This window comes from Syzygium oleosum, unplaced genomic scaffold, assembly GCF_021117445.2.
Source record: "Syzygium oleosum isolate NSW1041296 unplaced genomic scaffold, Sole_v2.1 Sole_v2.12, whole genome shotgun sequence".
Taxonomy (NCBI): Eukaryota; Viridiplantae; Streptophyta; class Magnoliopsida; order Myrtales; family Myrtaceae; genus Syzygium; species Syzygium oleosum.
Window position 1 is genome coordinate 1414495 of NW_026607496.1, and position 17937 is coordinate 1432431.

At 39.6% G+C, this 17937-nt stretch overlaps 3 protein-coding genes across 10 annotated transcripts; 1 reads left to right on the forward strand and 2 right to left on the reverse strand.

Moving 5' to 3' along the window:
• The first annotated feature begins 204 nt into the window (after positions 1-204).
• LOC115677197 (indole-3-glycerol phosphate synthase, chloroplastic-like) lies at positions 205-6163 on the forward strand. 8 transcript variants are annotated; one of them, XM_030600314.2, is made up of 11 exons: positions 205-478; positions 1607-1855; positions 2550-2810; positions 2901-3077; positions 3564-3638; positions 3778-3822; positions 3914-4078; positions 4556-4634; positions 5085-5167; positions 5333-5401; positions 5788-6163. In XM_030600314.2, the coding sequence occupies exons 2-11, from the start codon at positions 1685-1687 to the stop codon at positions 5869-5871; spliced, it is 1209 nt and encodes a 402-aa protein (XP_030456174.1). In that variant the 5' UTR covers positions 205-478; positions 1607-1684; the 3' UTR covers positions 5872-6163. The 8 variants fall into 8 exon arrangements, with proteins under 8 accessions (XP_030456174.1, XP_030456173.1, XP_030456178.1 ...); XM_030600313.2 differs by having other exon boundaries at positions 205-474; XM_030600318.2 differs by having other exon boundaries at positions 205-474; positions 1610-1855.
• A 540-nt stretch (positions 6164-6703) lies between these two features.
• On the reverse strand, positions 6704-12174 carry LOC115677198 (uncharacterized). Its single transcript, XM_030600319.2, has 8 exons — positions 11874-12174; positions 10822-11034; positions 10558-10749; positions 10242-10442; positions 9130-9210; positions 8602-8737; positions 7267-7362; positions 6704-7062 (listed from the first exon to the last, which is right to left on the reverse strand). Exons 1-8 carry the CDS (start codon positions 11976-11978, stop codon positions 6992-6994), a joined length of 1095 nt encoding a protein of 364 aa, XP_030456179.2. The 5' UTR covers positions 11979-12174; the 3' UTR covers positions 6704-6991.
• Positions 12175-13356: 1182 nt separating this feature from the next.
• On the reverse strand, positions 13357-17550 carry LOC115677232 (ribulose-1,5 bisphosphate carboxylase/oxygenase large subunit N-methyltransferase, chloroplastic). Its single transcript, XM_030600363.2, has 12 exons — positions 17045-17550; positions 16400-16563; positions 16206-16289; positions 16030-16087; positions 15709-15762; positions 15267-15338; positions 15107-15187; positions 14859-15031; positions 14481-14583; positions 14273-14404; positions 13978-14100; positions 13357-13768 (listed from the first exon to the last, which is right to left on the reverse strand). Exons 1-12 carry the CDS (start codon positions 17471-17473, stop codon positions 13682-13684), a joined length of 1560 nt encoding a protein of 519 aa, XP_030456223.2. The 5' UTR covers positions 17474-17550; the 3' UTR covers positions 13357-13681.
• Positions 17551-17937: the final 387 nt, after the last annotated feature.

The following is a 17937-nucleotide window of genomic DNA, read 5'->3' on the forward strand; positions in this document are numbered from 1 at the left end:
TACCTTTATTTAAGACAAGATTTACTTTAAGCCCTTATTTGAAAAAAATGAGGACACTTCAGATTCTTATTTGACACAAAATTTACTTCAAACTCTTATTTGAGAAAATAAAAATACTTCGTGTCATTATTTGGAATTTTCCATTTACTACAGGGTTCTTATTTCCCATTTTGCTAATTTATCATTATTTGCCTTCCCTGTAATGTGACTATGATTGTCTTTCATGAGATGGGGATGAGTGCTTAAAGGAGACGAATTCGTGTCCTAATCTTTGCAGCTCTCTTCCCTCCCTCCCTCCGCTTGTTGCGAGCATACGGCCCGAAACTCTCCTGCCGTCGCCGAAGAACACACCCGTCTTCTGTATTGAAGAGCGCAACCGAGCGCTCCCGGTCGCTTGCTCGTCTCGTGAACCAATCGTTGAGGCTTGGAAATCTTGCTCGAATTTCGCAGAATCTGCAGCTGTCTCGAGGGTGGGTATGTCCTGCTCTGGTTCTTCCAAGTTTTCATTCCAATTTGGCTTTTCTTTTTCTCTTTCTTTGGTTTCTTTGATAGCAGAGGTTGTGATTGAAGTACGTGAGAGAATACTCTGCGTGTGTGATTAATCGGAATCTCCTGGGCATGATTAAAGTTCGAAACTTTATTGGCAAATGGTGGCTGGTGATTGCCGTTTATCTATCAGCAGCACAAAAGTGGTGGTGGGAATGGCTCTTTTAAAGCTAGAGTGCATTCAGCAATCGAATTAGTGTTCCGTGACCATTGCTGGTTGGTTAGTGATTGAGCGAGCTTAAGCGAAGGATTTATGAATTTTGCCATTATTGGGACTCAGTTGATAGTGTGTTGGTTGCTCGTTGGATTAAAGGGTGACTTTTAAGTATTGTACCTGCGAATGTGGAGATGTGTTTGTTGATATGTGCGGTGAATGTATTTCCAAGATAAAAGAGCGTGTGAATGCAAGAAAATCGTGTGTGCACGCCAAATGTTTGGTTTAATTTCCAATAGAAAGGTGGTTTCCCGGATATAATTTCTACACTCATTATCTGTAAGACAGTGCAATAGCAGAATAGGTTGGCGTGTTGATATGCTCAAATGCTTAAAATGTGAGCAAATCGGGTGGCTTTGGGTTGGATTGGGTTGGTTTCGATAAGGCTCTGCAGGTTGTATCTGTTTGAATATGTAGATGTGAGTTAAATGGGCCATTTCAGTCAAATGCTTATAGGACCTACCCGTTTGTCACCACAGGGAACCTTCTAAGTGGGTATTAGCCTTGCATTTGCTAGAAGTTTTTTATCATGTAACTCGTACATTACCCTGTTATATCAAAACTTTTATTATGCCAATGTATGCTCTTTAGTTCATATTAAATAGTATTCAAGAAGTTGTGGCTCAGTCTAATACTGTGTGATCTCATACCCACACCTGCGAAAACTTTTTTCAGTTGCATGTGTACTTGGGTATGAACTGAATTTTCATGTCATGCATTAAACCTATGCATGGAAAGAAAATCATGTTCTGTGCCAGAAGGTCAACAAGTCATTCCTAATTTCCTACTATTTGGTTGTATAGATAGAATGAAATTTTCTTTTTTTCTTTCATTTCTTTATGGCAGAAGTTAGTTTTGCCTAGGCCCAAAATCAAACAATAAAGTCATTGGAAAGTAAAGGTAGAAAGCCAAATCAAGAAGAAGATGGAGGGGTTAGTTTCTTTTCGAGCGACGGCTAGGGTTCCATTTCATGGTGTACCTTCCCTCATGCACAGGCCCACAAAGTCATCAATCTGTAAATTACTTCCAATTGCTGCAATGAACCTTCATGCCAAGGAAAGTAAGCTCTCTGTCAGCTGTATCCGAGCTCAACAGGTTGATATTCTCTTCCAACTCTGTTGTTTCTATGGTAGAATTACATAACCAGTATCTTCGAATTGGCTTTACCTGCTTAATGACTTTTGGGAATTAGCACAACTTATCTTTGGAATATGCATCAAGAACTTTTCTGCTCAATTTCTCGGATCTAGGCAGAGTCAATGTGGGCATAATTTGAGTAAATAAATGCTGTCGGTAGAGTGTTTGTGCTCCATTATCTTGTCTTGGTGAATTGACATGTTATGTCTGCACTATGATACATATCACATGTTATGTCTGCACTATGATACATATCAAGCATTTGATTCAGTAACAAAATGCTATGAGAAAAATTACGGCTGTTCGAGTTAAATAGCAAGCCTGATATATTTCCTTTAAAGGCATCAACCTTTTCATATTTCCTTTAAAGGCATCAACCTTTTCCTCGGCTTTGTGATCATCAACTGTTTATTGAAAGTACCATGTTTACCACCTATCTCATTTGCTAGCTTGTGTTCATGATAGAAGCAACAAAGTTTGAAGATCTTCGCTGAACTCGTGCTTCAGTTTTATGTAATTTGCAGTACTATTCAAGATAGGCATCTTGATATGGAAACTATAAGCTCGTTTCATCATCTTTCCAAAATAGTTGATCTTATTAACTTCTATGATAGCATTCATCAGCAAAGGCATATACTGTTTTTCTATGCAGTCGGAGACCAGTGATATATCTGCTACAGTTGTATCTGCTAATGAATCACAAGAAAATTCTCTTAATGCTAAGGACTGGGAATTAGGGATGTACCAAAATGAAGTAGCTGCTAGCCAAGGGATCAGGATTAGAAGAAGGCCACCAACTGGACCTCCCTTGCACTATGTTGGGCCCTTTGAGTTTCGATTGCAAAATGAAGGCAACACTCCTCGAAATATTCTGGAGGAGATCATATGGCACAAGGAAAAGGAAGTCTCACAGGCAATTCATTATCATTTTTCTTGTAGTATATCAAGCAGGCAATATTGGTGATTCATTGTGATCAGTTGTTTCTTATGCTTTTAATTTCAGTTGAAGGGAAAGCGACCCCTGGGGGTGCTTAAGAAATTCCTTCAAAATGTTCCTGCGACTAGAGATTTTGTTGGAGCTCTTAAAGCTGCTCATGAGCGTACAGGACTTCCAGGTTTGATTGCTGAAGTTAAAAAGGCTTCTCCAAGTAGAGGAGTACTGAGGGAAGATTTTGATCCAGTAAGTCGCATGTTCTGTTGTATTAATGACATCCCTATCCTATTTACAGATTTGTAAGTGACCCTACTTAAAGTCATACCAATGTAACAATGTATGCTAGGTGACAATGGATATGTCCTCATCTCTTTATAGGAGAATGTCACATTTCCAGTTACAGATATCTATCACCTATTTAGGCTTTGGGGAGCCTTGGTTTGTATCCACTATTCATAGCTAAGCCGCTATAGGTTTAATTCCATCGTTTTTCATGAGAATTTTCCCTAGAATACTCGACGTCAGCTGTGCAACAGAGGATTTGGCACAGACATACCTTGATTAGAAAAGAATCAATGCGACCAATCCCACTTAATGGGAAAGTACTTAATTGTTGTTGACGTTACTGGTGTATGGTAAGCTGTGGCAGCGATCTGGCTCTGAAATTTGACGAATAGTAGTGGCTGTTAGTATCTCTTGAAACGATTTATTGTTGGCAAATGTTTCTTTCAGGTTGAAATCGCTCAGGCTTATGAAAAAGGAGGGGCAGCATGTCTAAGTGTTTTGACTGATGAGAAGTATTTTCAGGTAAACATGTTGGTGAACTGTCTTTGGGTGTAGCATTTTAATGTTCATAAGTATTAGCAATATGAATAGCAAATAATAGATATGTCGACTGACGGCAGTGGCTGATATATGCCTGTTCATTTTAATTTGGCCAATCCAGGGGAGCTTTGATAATTTAGAAGCAATAAGGAGTGCAGGAATAAAGGTTTGCCCCTGGAGATAAGCTATCTTCTTGAATAGGTACATCAGTAGGAAGTTCGTTTTTGCTTATCGTCTTAATGAAATAATTTATGCAGTGCCCTCTCCTGTGCAAAGAGTTTATAGTAGATGCATGGCAGATCTACTATGCTCGAGTAAAAGGTGCAGACGCCATTCTTTTGATTGCAGCTGTGCTGCCTGACCTTGACATCGGATACATGATTAAGATTTGTAAGATGCTTGGCTTGGCTGCTCTTGTTGAGGTTTGAATATCTCTCTTTGTATTTTTCCTAGTTTCAAGCTTGTTTTGCTGTTCTGGTTGAGAGTTGGCTGATCTCATTTCAAGCTGGTTTTGCTCTTCTGGTTCAGAGTCAGCTTATCTCATTTGAAACTAGTTTTGCTCTCCTGGTTGCAAGTTAGCTTAGGAAAACTCATGATGCCTTCTAAAATTAAATTTTTACCTCTTGTCGTACCATATCCTTCAAAAGTTTGCGACGCTTATATGCAAATCTGTAAGGTATAATCTAGCCAGAAGGCCTATGCCTTGTTCTAGTCATCTCATTTTATTGGTGATTGGAACTTCTGTGATGTTCTCTTTTATTAGTCCTTTGTGATCTATGTCCCATACCTAGTAACACAGGTATTAGTCGGATCATCGCCTTGGACTTTTAATTCAGGTGGTTCACTTCAGCTCCGATGTGGTCAAATTATTTCCTGACAAGAATTGCAATTATTTATAGGTGCATGATGAGCGGGAAATGGATCGTGTCCTTGGAATAGAGGGAGTCGAGCTTATTGGTATCAACAACCGCAATCTGGGTAGGCTTTTCTTATATATGATGACATAGCTTTTAAACTAATTAGTCATTCTATGTGATGTGAGTATCAGGGGAGAACAATTTTGTACTAGTTAGTTTCAGTTTATTATTTCTAACTGAATCATTGATGGTAAAACCAATGAATAAGCTTGGAATTTTAAGGACAGCCACTGCGACAAAAGAGAAAAATACATAGTAAATGATTCTAGCAAGGAGAAAGAAGAAAGGAGGCAGTAACACGTTCAGAGAGAGTGATGTCCTTCAGCTGCATTTTTATATCTCCTCTCAAATGCAATATATATTCTCCATGAGAAGTGAATCAGGATTTAGACATTACTCCAGAGATTGGATGGTGTTAAATTTGATGATATCATATTGGAGGGGTGTAGAATTCGATGAGACCGCCTGCACGTTCTAGTATTTATGATTGATTTGACCTCTTTGTTTGCAGAAACATTTGAGGTGGATATTAGCAACACAAAGAAGCTTCTTCTTGGAGAGCGTGGTCAATTAATCCGTCAGAAGGATATAATTGTAAGGCATCCCCCTACTATATTTTCTTTCATGCTGCAAAGCAGAAAGAGCAAATCCCCTCTGGTCTCCTTTCATATTGGTGGAAGTATTGTATGTCATAACGGTTGCTTGCCTGATCTTAAATCTCTCTAACTATCTTCTTTCTCAATAATTATGAACCTTAAGGTTGTTGGGGAGTCTGGACTGTTTACTCCTGATGACATTGCCTATGTACAAGAAGCCGGTGTTAAGGCGGTAAGCACTGCATCTGCTCTGCATTTCCTTCATTCCCGCCCAAAATACATGTTTTGCTGTTTAAGCAAGAACTTTTTCGTGGTCAAGTCAGTCTATCATTTGTAGCCCCAATCCCAAGTGATAATTTTCTCCTGTTTTTTTCCATTTTGTCTACCATCTCATTTGGGTTGTAGTTTTGATGGATCTGATGGTACTTGAAGGGAGGATGATGAGATTAACTCCATCATTGGGGAACGGGTCAACCTATAAATGTACCGAACTGTGTTCAAAGAAATTATTTGTGATATAAGAATTATAAACGTTACAAATTTACACTTCCACACTTCCAGACATGATTCTCAGATGAGCTGCAGGTGATTTGATGGACTTTCATATTACTTTTGCAGGTCCTAGTTGGGGAGTCGATTGTGAAGCAAAGTGATCCCGGGAAGGGAATTGCAGGACTTTTTGGGAAGGACCTCTCCTTGTGAGCTCAGAGCAAAGTTAAAATGGAGCTAGCATGCCGTGGATGCGCTAAGCGAACTGTTGTTTGACGTATCTGCAGGTCATTGTTAAGCTTCCTCATTTGCAAAGAAATGGAGGAGAGCATTGTATTCAAATATCTACTGGTAGGAGATGACATCTTAGGTCCGAGTTCATCGCAATAAACATTCTGTATAATTATTTCCATTTGATAGACTGGGAACCTCTCCTGAGCGTTTTGCGCAATTTTGCCAATAATCTACCATTTCTATGGTAGCCTTTGCTCCATCTCGAGCATCATGTCCACGAGTGCATGAGCATGGTATTTTCGCATTCTGTGAACGCATCTCTCTCTCTCTCTCTCTCTCTCTCTCTCTCTCTCTCTCTCTCTCTCTCTCTCTCTTGCCAAACTTCCTTAAAAAATATGTCTAGGCTGCCTACCGTTGAGAAATAGGAATCACACCGGCTCCCCATTCCGTATGGAGAATTTATGATGTAAAGATGCTTCTAACGTATATCATCATAAGTCATCAACTGCTGAATCACCAATTATACAGACGCTTCAACGACAAAGCAAAGACCAAAGATTGCACATGTTACCACTCATTTTATGTCCAAATGAGAAGGCCCTCCAATTTTTTCAGATGCATTCTCTTGAGTTGGCAGACACTGATTTTGGAGTATTAACATCCAGTCCAAACAAGTACACGGTAGTAAAATAAGTGATGGGTAAAGAATAGAAAGTGGCCATATAGATGCACTCAACTTGTAATGGTTTTTGTGCCTGGCTCAATTTGTCGCATAGATATACAAGAGCTGATGATTTGCCATCGTCATCTAAATTTTTTACCCTCCACACCTTTCCAAAGAAATTATTCTCTCCTTTGGAAGTTGGTAGTTATTCACAAAAGGGTAAAAGGTCATACATAGTTTACAGAATGTTAACTAAACGTAACATCAGAAACATTTATGTGATCTCTGTTGCTCCTGCTAGTATATTGGATATGTTCCTCTTCTCTATGAATAAATTAAATAAGAAATTGTGGTGCTCACACTCATTTTGATTAAAAAAAAAAGCGGAAAAGAAAACAGTTCTGTCAAAGATACAACAAACATGGTCACCTAACATCATTGTGGACTCCACTTTCCAGATTTGAACACTCGATAGAAGCTGGACCTTCTGGAAACGACGAAGAACACTGCACAGCCACCACCACATTCAATAAGGAAGAGATAACAATGAAAGATTTCGCTAGGGAGGTGAAGTGCAGATGATGGTAGAAATATTACAATCATTGCAAGTCATTTTAGGTCATCTAGATTCTTTTCATATTTTATTCCGTTTCTGCCAGAAAACCAAAGTACATTTCACTCCTTGAAACAAACAGGTCATAAATACGCACCTGGAATTCCCGGAATAATGAATCTAGACTCTCTCAAAACATCATGGAGTGTTCTCTTCTCGTTAACTCTGATCCACTTATTGCCAGAGTCATCACCTGAAAATATGCCCAGAGAATAGATGGGAATTAAGCATTACATAAAATGTATAGACGAGCTCTACTTCTTTCAACTGAGATTTTCTCAACAGAGGGAACATATGAACTATCTAAAGCTGCGTTTCCATAAAATAAGATGAACTTGAGACTACATTCCTAAATAGCACTAAACAAATCATGAGAAAAGATCACTTCAAATATGAGTGAAAGCCACCAACATCAGATAATCAGATACTATACTTCTGGTAACAGACTATTACCATTAACTCCATAAAGGTTCAAAAGCAAAGATAACTTCAATAGTAAGAGTAAATGACCCAAACGAGTTATGTTGAAGTCAGTTGGTCTGAATATGCATGCTTCACCCTTCAATGAACCAACAAGCATGGAAATAATGAGACGTAACCACTTTCAACTATCACCAAACAATGTCCAATATGATAACTAACGCAAGTTGTCCACCCGTTTTCTGTTTGCTTCAGCGGCACCCAAAAACTCCCTCTGGCCTCTCCAACAAACCCATGAAGTGCATTCCTCCATCTCTCCTGATAAATCCCAAAAGCAGCCATTGAAGGTTTATTTCACTTAACCGGCTTCTTTAAGGCTCCTTACTGCTAATTGTCTCCTATCAGATGTTTTCCCAGCTTATAAATATATGCTTCATGATGACTCTCAATCTCACATTAAGCTTCAAACTTATCTCCCCACATTTTAGATAATCACAGGTGTCTTTCAAATCATCCTCCCAAAGATCATGAAGGACTTCATGTTCATCTCAAAACCAAATATCAATCTAAGTTAGTTACATTCTACTTAATAATCAGGAGCCAATTAAGAATCTCTTAAAATAAGAAAATTTAGTACATACCAAAGGAGCCTGTAAGTATGGCTTCATCTTCGCAAGTTGTCCTAAAGTATTAATGATTGATGTTCATAAACAACATAACCAATGGAGAGGCCCACACAATCAGTTGACCTACCCTTCTAGATGTTTAGAGGAAATCCCTCGAATTATTCTTTGATGAAAACCTTTCATGCTGGCCAAGCATCCGAAAACCTTATTTGAGGTTGTTTTATTATTTTGTACCTAATATTTCTATAGGGAAAACAATTACACTTAAAAGACTCTTAAAGTCCAACGGTAAGAGACATGTTCAAGTCAAGTGTTGCAAAGCAACTAATCTAATAGGAAAAATAAGAGCACCACTACAGGAAAGTTTCAGCGAAGAGAAGCTCTACCAGCAGAGAGTGTGGTACTAGAAGAACTGCCTGTAGCGTTTTCATCTTCATATGGAAGTTCCACATTAGTACCCGCAGTACCTTCTAAAAAATATTGGAGGAGTTTTGCAGTTGACAGACAAATTCCAGAACTAGCCTGCAGACCAAAGTTAGTCTCTTGTATTAATCTTCCACAATAAAGTTAGAGGCAGCATGTCGTTTCTCAAGGAAAAGATACTGATGGAAGAATCTCTCCCAATATATCTGCAGTATACTATTGCCAACACTTCTGCCCGAGGGTGTAGATACAGTATAGTGGAAATTTTTCCATCTCCCAGCATCTTCCTAAGATCAAACCTCTAGTATGGAACATTGCGTTGTGCTCAGAAGTAATCCATCGATAACATGACCGACAAAAAGTAACAGAGATGTAGAGAATCAATCTATGTAAACAATGAAAAAGCATTTTGACCTAGATGGCAAGATTACTCATGAGAGACACAAGATGAACAAGTATCAACCTTAACCATAGAATCTTTAGCGGCTCACCTCATAGTACATCTCAATAGCATCATGGGTGTACTTATTTTCTGTATCCCATGGCAATGGAGGAGAATCCTCTGAGAAGATGTTCAAATGTTAAGGAAACATTCAATGAAGGAAGTGCTCGCATCACAAAATTCTGATTGTCAAACAGGGGTGATAAGGGGAAAAAGAACCCTCTGATTGTAAGAGGACGGTTGCACCACTAAAATCTCCCACGTTGCAATCTCATTATGTTAGTTGTACATTAAGAACCGGTTATAGATCAGTCACAACTAAGAAATTTGTCACGGAGGTGACTTGATTCAGACTACTGTCCAATCCATGACAAATTCTCCAGTTTTCTCTTCAAATTCGATGGAATTCTTGGTAAGAAGGTAAAGTACTTTTTCTAAAGTAAAAGGGCTGATAGAAGCCTTCTCTCTTCCATCTTTCGCTACCCTCTTCCCTGATCAGCATTCAGCAAAGACCAATTAATCACAAGGGACACTGACTCGGGAGAAAATAATGTGAAGGGCGCTGAAGAGGTTCCTGATCTCACAAGACTTCATGACAAGTTTAGCTAGGAAAGGAGCCTGATCTCAAAACACTGTGAGCTATATCCTAAGGTTTATGAGATCAATAATACCCTTAAGCATTTGATGCCTGTATCAACTACTGACCATTTTAAATTGCTATTTCTAAGAATCCAGTGTAATTGTACATCGTTGTCTACTCCATTTAAAGTGCTATCCCAAAGTAAATTCACCACAACAGTAGTATGAATGCCTTCTGCAAAGTCTTTTCTCCATCTCATAACAGACTCTTATCAACCTTTTATGTGTTTTAAACAATACCGTTCCGTAATCAAGAGTCAATGGAGATATTCTAACTCATTAATCCTACGTGAAAAATCTCTTTGAGGACCCATTACCGAAAATGGTCCAGAAGACCAAAAACACAGATGGCAGGAGGAGGTTGCACGTGTTAGCATCAGAATCCAAATGAGAAATCACGTGATGGAAATAAAACGCAGTTATCTCAAACATGCAACTGATCATGGATATAGACTTTGCCACGTGATGGCAAATCGAGTTAACAAACTGTCAAGTAAAAAATCATGTAAAAGAAAAGGATATTAAGTCAAGATGAGCTGAGAACATGTCAATCTCGCAGAAGTCCTCAATGAAGTCACTGGACATGACCTCTGCATACAGAAGGAGAACTGGCCAGTGAAGAATGTTATCTTTATCTAGTACAGGCTTTTTCAGGCCAGTAAGCTCTCGATACATCGCCTTCCCCATCTTCAATTTGCGTGCCTCAATTGCAGAAACAAGGCCCTAAGAATTTCTCCAAGACCAAGACATAGAGGTTAAAAACATAACGTAAAACAATCAGTAAAAAAATGAAGATTTTCCTGGAACAAGTACAGATGAAGATATTTGAGATGCCTACCTTAGCTACTGTCACCGCATTGGAAACTTCGGCTTCATGGCTTTGGCGCTCCATTATGTTGGACTCGACTTTCCTTGCAAGTTTTTTTAGTTCTTCATTACTTGGGTCCTTCTCGAGCCCATGTTCACAATACAATTTGGCTTCTTTCAACAGATTCAGTGACAAAGATGCTTTGGCAGCTCGATAAAAAGCCTATAGCATGCACAATCATGCCTTAAGATCCACAAAGTCAACATAACTGGAATATAACTGTAGGTGACTTACCTTAACATTCGCTTGGCACAGATTAATTGCCTCCTCGGCATCTGTTAGAGCACGCCTATAATTTCCAAGAAGCAGATTGACATGTGCTCTATTTGCAAAAAGAACTGAATTCTCAGAGTCGCTTAGAGCTTTCTGATTAATGGCCCTCGTGTAACAATCAATAGCATCCGAATAGTGTTTCTTGCCCAACTTGACATATTCATTACCTTTCTCCTGCAAAGCAAATGGACAAGTGAAACAGACACGAAGAAACTGTTTTTCAAAAGCGGTAGTAGCAACAGTGTCTGAACTATGGATGAAGGCATCAATCTAATGACAGTGTTTTGGCAGTCCCAAGGTGCAACTAACCTATCAGTAAAACAGTTCCTGTCAACATCTACTCAATGAACTTACCCCTAAAAAGCGCACTTGCACTTAAACTCCTGCATCTTGACGGCCAAACGTACATAAATAGAGAAGTCGCTCTACATCAATATAAAGAACCCAGTCCTTACAAACTGAATAGGCACACCAACATAGCACAACATTCATGTACTGATGACCCGATAAGGGATGTAGCACCAGTTCCTGTTCCTAACACCTAGTAGCTCAACCGATACTATCTGTTGATTACAGCACATCATCTCGACGAATCCAACTAGTATTCCGATCAAGAAGGTGGCAATATCACAGACAATTTAACTCAATGTAAAAGAAATTCACATGGTTACCAACTGACAGAGCAATTTAAGTTGCCACAGCGTACAGTCTCCTACCCCCACAAGCAGGCCCACAATAGAAAAAAAAAAAGAAAGTCAGCCAAGTTTCGAACTTTCGTTCGAATTGACAACTGAAATCACACCACTCGCGCTCCAACCAATCCACTTCAACAAAAGCATCCGTCAAAGACTCGCGCGGAGCCAAATTGTTGCACGATACGGCACGTCTCGACGGCGCCAAAAGAGGCGTCGAAGTCGAGTGATGGGTGCGAAACAAGACGCGAACTTGCAAAGGGGCAACCGCTACACGCATCAAAAAACCGTGAATTCCGCTGAGGGAAGCGATGATCTCACCTTCAGCTCGAGAGCGGCGGATTCTTTGAGGGCGGCAATGGCGTCGAGGTCGGCGGCCTCGCGCTCGGTTTGGGGCTGCGACCCCTTCTCCATCCAAAGAGCCATATCGATTCAGCGCCCGGGTTTCGCTTCGCTCGAAGTGGGTTCGGACAAGAATCCTCCTCGTACTCGGGTCGTTGTAACTCCTCGGTACTTTGGTCGGACTAGGAGTCGCTTCACTTGAGACTTCCCAGTTTTCGAGCGTTGCTTTGGCGGCAGTTTTATTAGGTTTCTTCCGTTTGTCGGCTCCCCCCTCCCTTGAAACTTTCTTTTGCAAATCTCTAGAGAAATCCTAAACATATTGTATTTATGGCAATTCAATCTTAAATATTTTTGACCAAAAAAAGGTTTTAAACCTATTAATTGGATCCGAAACATTTTGATGATTTGTCGATATAGTTCATTTGACCAATATTTATTTGAGTCCACATAACAATATTTTTTTTTGTCAAAAAACAATTCGATAATTTACCAATATTTATTTGTTAAATTTATTGATGCAATAAAATTTACTAAATTACTTGATTTAGAAAACCATGAGCCTTAATTTGGGTGATTATTAACTTTTCGCATGTTAATATACCAATTAGTTTCAACTTTACTAGCTCTTATTTGAATGTATTATCGACATTTATGTGCAAGCTTACCAGCATGGTAAATTAACCAACTCTTATTTAAGTCTTTTTGCTAATGTTTATTTGATTATTTGAAATTGCCAACCATTTCAATTTATTGGTTAAAGTCACCAAGAAGTTAAATTTATTTGCACAATTTGCCAACTTGTCCATGCAACTAACTCTTCTTAATATTTACCAATTGTTATTTGAGTCCACTTACTAACGTATATTAGATTGTTTGGACAACATCATCCGTCCCCATAATTTATCAACATTTATTTGTTAAAGTTAAAGGCATGTTACAGTTACCAACTCTTGCACGAATTTACTAATTATTTTCAAAATTGCTAAGTACGTTAATAATTTTTCAACATTTATTTGCAGAGCTTTAATTTGCCAGCTCTTACATGAAACTAAGTCGGTGAATTATTAGACGTTGCTATTGAATTATTGGAATAGTCGGTGAGGAAACAATCAAATGAACATTAGTAACTGACTCAAATGTCTAACTGTTTCAATAATTTATAAATGTTAAACTTTGAGAGCTTGACCTATAAATTTCATCAATTACGCACGCCTCGATGCTGCATGGCCATATATGTTTATCGGGATGGAATCATGGGGAGTTCATAGTTCATTTCAGAACACTCTGCTCAACCAGTTTTCAACCTCAAAAGTGGAGATTTGCTAGATTTAATAACAACAAAAATTAAAGATTTATCCTCCTATCATCCTCATTGAACCAAATAAGAGTCTTAGATATTCAAGATCAAAGTACTCTAAATAGGTGTTGGACGATAATCTCTTCAGAAATAAAACAAAACAAAACATAAAATGACAGATCGAGCGTTTCTCTGTCTGATCTAGAATTTCAAAAGCAAAAGATAGTTAGAAACAGCACAGGCAACATCAGTTGCAATATGACATTCCGAGACACCTGATCTGCTATCCTCTCCATACTTCGCAATCTAAAAGTACAATCAAAGTTTATAGAGTGACAGTAAGATGATTGTATCCCTGCTTGACCTCAGTTGATGCCGAAGTCCTCATATCTCCATTGACGCCGAAGTCAGATTTTGATCTGAGGTCACATTGAGATCTCAACAAGTCTGAGAGTTCACCTTTTGAAGTATCACCATTTTTCTCACATACTCATTTGAAGAGCTTTCTGAACCCATTAAATATTGTCAAAGCTCGCAGCTCGCCGCTCCTTAGATCTCTCAATCTTCTTCTCAGAATCTGAAACGAATAGCCACACTGGGTAAGCATGGAAAGCGATATTTATGGCTGCAAATATACGTATGCCATATCACACATATGTTATCTGTACAGAACAGTGACCAAGATGACCGTTGGCAAATCAGACAAATCAGACATTGCTGCCATAAGAATATATCACACAGAATAGATGCAACTAATCGGCAAATGATGCACATTAGACTCCTTACATATTGAGCTCGGAAAAGTATCCTTCTCTCGCTAGTGCATAAGTCTACTGCCAACTGTTTTAGAAACAATCTTCGGTTGAGTTGTTTCGGAGAAGTCACGTCTAAATCCATCAACCCACTCTCCTGAAACATTAGATTAAGAAAGAAGCAACAAGGTCGATAGTCACGTTATCACTTCTGATCAAGGTGGGATTTAACTATTCCAAGACGAGGAAACTATAGATTGGCACAGTTTAAAAATTGATGCAAGATATAACAAACTGCACACATTCAGTCCCAAAGGCAGAATGTTCACCTGCAAGAATTTGGAGTACTTAGATATACTCAATTCACAGCTGTCTAGTATGTATTGCAATGCTTGTTCCTCTATTTCAGGGAATCTCATGTCCTTCTTTGTTGTTGTTTTGTTTGAAGCTGCAGCTGCCAACTGCAAACAGATAATAGCTGTATAGGGAAAATATAACAATATGACAATTATATTTCTCGAAGCAAAACTTAACTACCTCCTCAAATTGACTGCTCATGCTGGGCGGGCTAACAGCTAGATAAGCATATGCCATCAACTCTACCGGCCAGCCGGTTATTTGTACGGGAAAACACTGGGAGCTGCCAAGACAGAGATAACTTGCTTCTCAAAACATGGTGTAAAATAAATATCAAGGACCAAGATTTGTATAGCACGATGCTGAAGGACATAGATGCGCAATTACATCAAAACTAATGGTAAATCAACCTTAATGCCTCAATCGGATGTTGATGTTAGTACATAAATCGCATATAACAGGATGCTAACAAAATATTAGTCGCAGGTGATTCAGGGGTTGCAACCAGATGTCGATGTCGAGCAAATTAAATTGATGTAGCAAAATTAGATTACTTACGCAGATAAGCCATGCTTCCTTAGAGCTTCTAGCTTTTTGCTGTAACTTTTGTCGGATTTCTTGAGTGACAGTAATATCTCTACTGAATCACTTGGGTTCGTGCCCTCTTTAGGAACAAACCCATAAGACAGTAGGAGTTCACCATTAGACTTCCTGCCATATGATATGAAAACCTGCAAAAGCCAATCCAAGAAATCAGAAGACTTCCACATCTCATTCTTAAAACAGTTCGAGTTGTAGAAAGTTACCTGCTCGCCTGGTTGATAGGGCCGGTCAGTTGTGAAGACAACTGCCTGTGATGCACTATCATAGTCCAGAAAAGTTTCGACCTAGGCCAGTCAGAGGTTGCCATTTAAGCATCAACCACTAAACAAAACATATAGCTTGACATGAGAATGATCAACACACCTCACAACTGTGATTCAACATATCTGCCCATGGAACCAATGCAACCCTTCCATCCATTGAGGGTAGACGGACCTGTTTGAAAGCAATGTTAAAATCAAATGTCATTGTTTTAACCACCTCATCCCAGAAACAGTTAAAAACACTCACTAGCCAAATATGCACTCGGACAGATTATGTAATGATGGCTTGATTACTTCTTGTTTTTTTTTTTTTTTTAAACATCCATTGGAATATAGATGATAGACCATTTCTTTATATAGGACGTTACTACTTTCTACCATCCTTCTGTCATGTCCTCTTCCTACAGCAATGTAACTGCAGTTCTTCATTAACAGTTGGTATGAACAATCCATCAGCAGTAGGAATCACGGGCACACGTAATTCTCGAAAGGCAAAAGTCATTTTGGTGATACATGTCTTAGAGCTGTTGAGAGTTCCTTACCAAGCGCGAGAAAAGAATGCCAAATGACCACTTGAATGTCTCCAAATTATATACCTGTAATTCAATGACTATAGGGTAAGAGAAGAACCTGCTTATAGCAAGTACGGAATCTCTACAAAAGAGAATCCGGGACCAGATAAATAACTTGAGAAATAGAATTTACATGCTAGTTACAATATTGAATGTCAACAAATTCCGACATTACATATGGAAGTCTATAAGTCTTGGCAAAAAATTACTAAATGCAGGTTTACCGCTACCAAATATTTCTAAAATAATCTCCAGCATTCTAGGATATCAACACTTATTTAAGGTAAATACCTCTTCAGGAAATAATTCAGGATGCTTGGAAAATATCCTGGACCTTAAGTCGTTATATCTGCACAGGAGATCGATATCAGCATCCACCCTTTGAAAATCATGATCTCAGAAATCAAGTAGAACAACATCACAGTGAAATATGGCAATGTTAATGGCAAAGCAAAGGGCAAGCTTACGTTCCAATGACATTAGTAATCCTTTCAATTGCTCGTTGTCTAATTTGTGATGCTTCTAGGTATCTGTCCAGTTCTGCACGCGTCCTGAAATTAAAAACTGAGAGTAGATCCTTAATCAAATAAATTGAAACGAGAAAATAGAAACAAGAGCTATTGAACTTGTAAGTAAGTTGGTAAAACAGCGCAGGAACTACCAGTATAAAAGTGAATACGGCTGTCTGGGGAGAGCCGAGATATAATTGCTCCACCTAGAAGACCCCATCAAACTTGCTTCGCTAATCAAGTATGTAGCAAGCAACGGCCAATCTGGCACTGAATTTTTCTTTAAAACTTGGCCAGCCTCTGCGCAGCTCCACTCCTACCGTCATCGAAGCAAACAGGCAGAGAGACAAAATTTCTTGATTAATGAATCTAGCAAGTAATGAATGAGCATCGCAAACTTCCAAACAAGAATTTGTGAACAGCCTCTGCCAAATTGGTGCCCAATTCATTACTCTAGAACGACATGACAGTTAAATAAATCGGATCCAACACCTAACCTGATCTAATACCATGTAAAAGAGCACCCGACAAATCGCTTTCCAGACAGAGCAAATTATCTACTTTCTTTCTTCTGTTTCACGTACCCCATTATTATATTCATCTCTCAGACGCATGAAAGGCAAGCCATTCATGCCAAAACTACGTAATTCACGTGAAATTGCTCAGCTCGTGACCTGCTCACTTTACCCTCACTGTATATCAAATTTCAAAGCTTCTGACGCTCTCCTTGAAATACACAGTAAATAGGGATGATCACGTTCTTCTCAATACCGAAGCAACGGCGACAGTAACCTTACCGAGTCCGCGGTGATCACGAGCGAAGGAGGCACGAACAGCAACTTCTCGCCCTTCCTTACATTCTTCGACGCGACGAGCCCCCTCTCCCCGACGTCGACCCGCTGGATCGCCATCTTCTGCGGCGGCAGGCCGGAGTCCGACAGCCACCCCCGCAGCGCCGACGCGTTCTCCAGGGAGTCGGCGTCGCACCCCCAGGGGATCCGCTGCGCCTCCGACGCCCTGGCGGCGGCGGCGGCGGAGGAGGCGGAGTCGGTGGCGGGCGCGGAGCAGACCACCGTCGCCGCCGCCGCCGGGAGCGAGGGGCGGGGCGGGGAGCGGCGGCGGGAGCGGGAGCGAGGCTTGTAGGCCTTGCTGTTGAGCGGAGGGGAGAAGGGCGGGAGGAGCGAAGTCTGGAAGATTCTGGAAGCAGCAGCAGCAGCTCCCGCCATGGCCGATCAGATGTAGAGAGAGAGAAGAGAGAGAGAGAGAGCTTATCTGAGAGAGGGGAGAAGAAGAGGAAATGAGCGGTTGCTGGTGACTCGCGGGAAAGCATTCGTATCGCCGAAGCACCGTCCAATAGGAAAATGGGAAAAAAATACTTTTATTTCAATTAAAAACATTAGATTTTTCATTTTTTATTTTTTTTTGTTTAGTCCGTGCCCATTTTTACACCTAACGATAAATGCGTGGAAAAATAAATTACGTCGTAAGTGGATATAATAATGATCCCTAATTATTCTCGTATGGCAAAATAATAAAAAAAAAAATGTTGCTTGACACGAATTATGGCGAAAAAAAAAATTCAAAGGAAAAAGAAAAAAAGTGGTTCGAACCGAACGAAATCTACGTTCTTTATCGAGTCCGAAACCTATTCTCATATTTTCATTTCGAATAAAAAGTCCTTTTTCGAGCT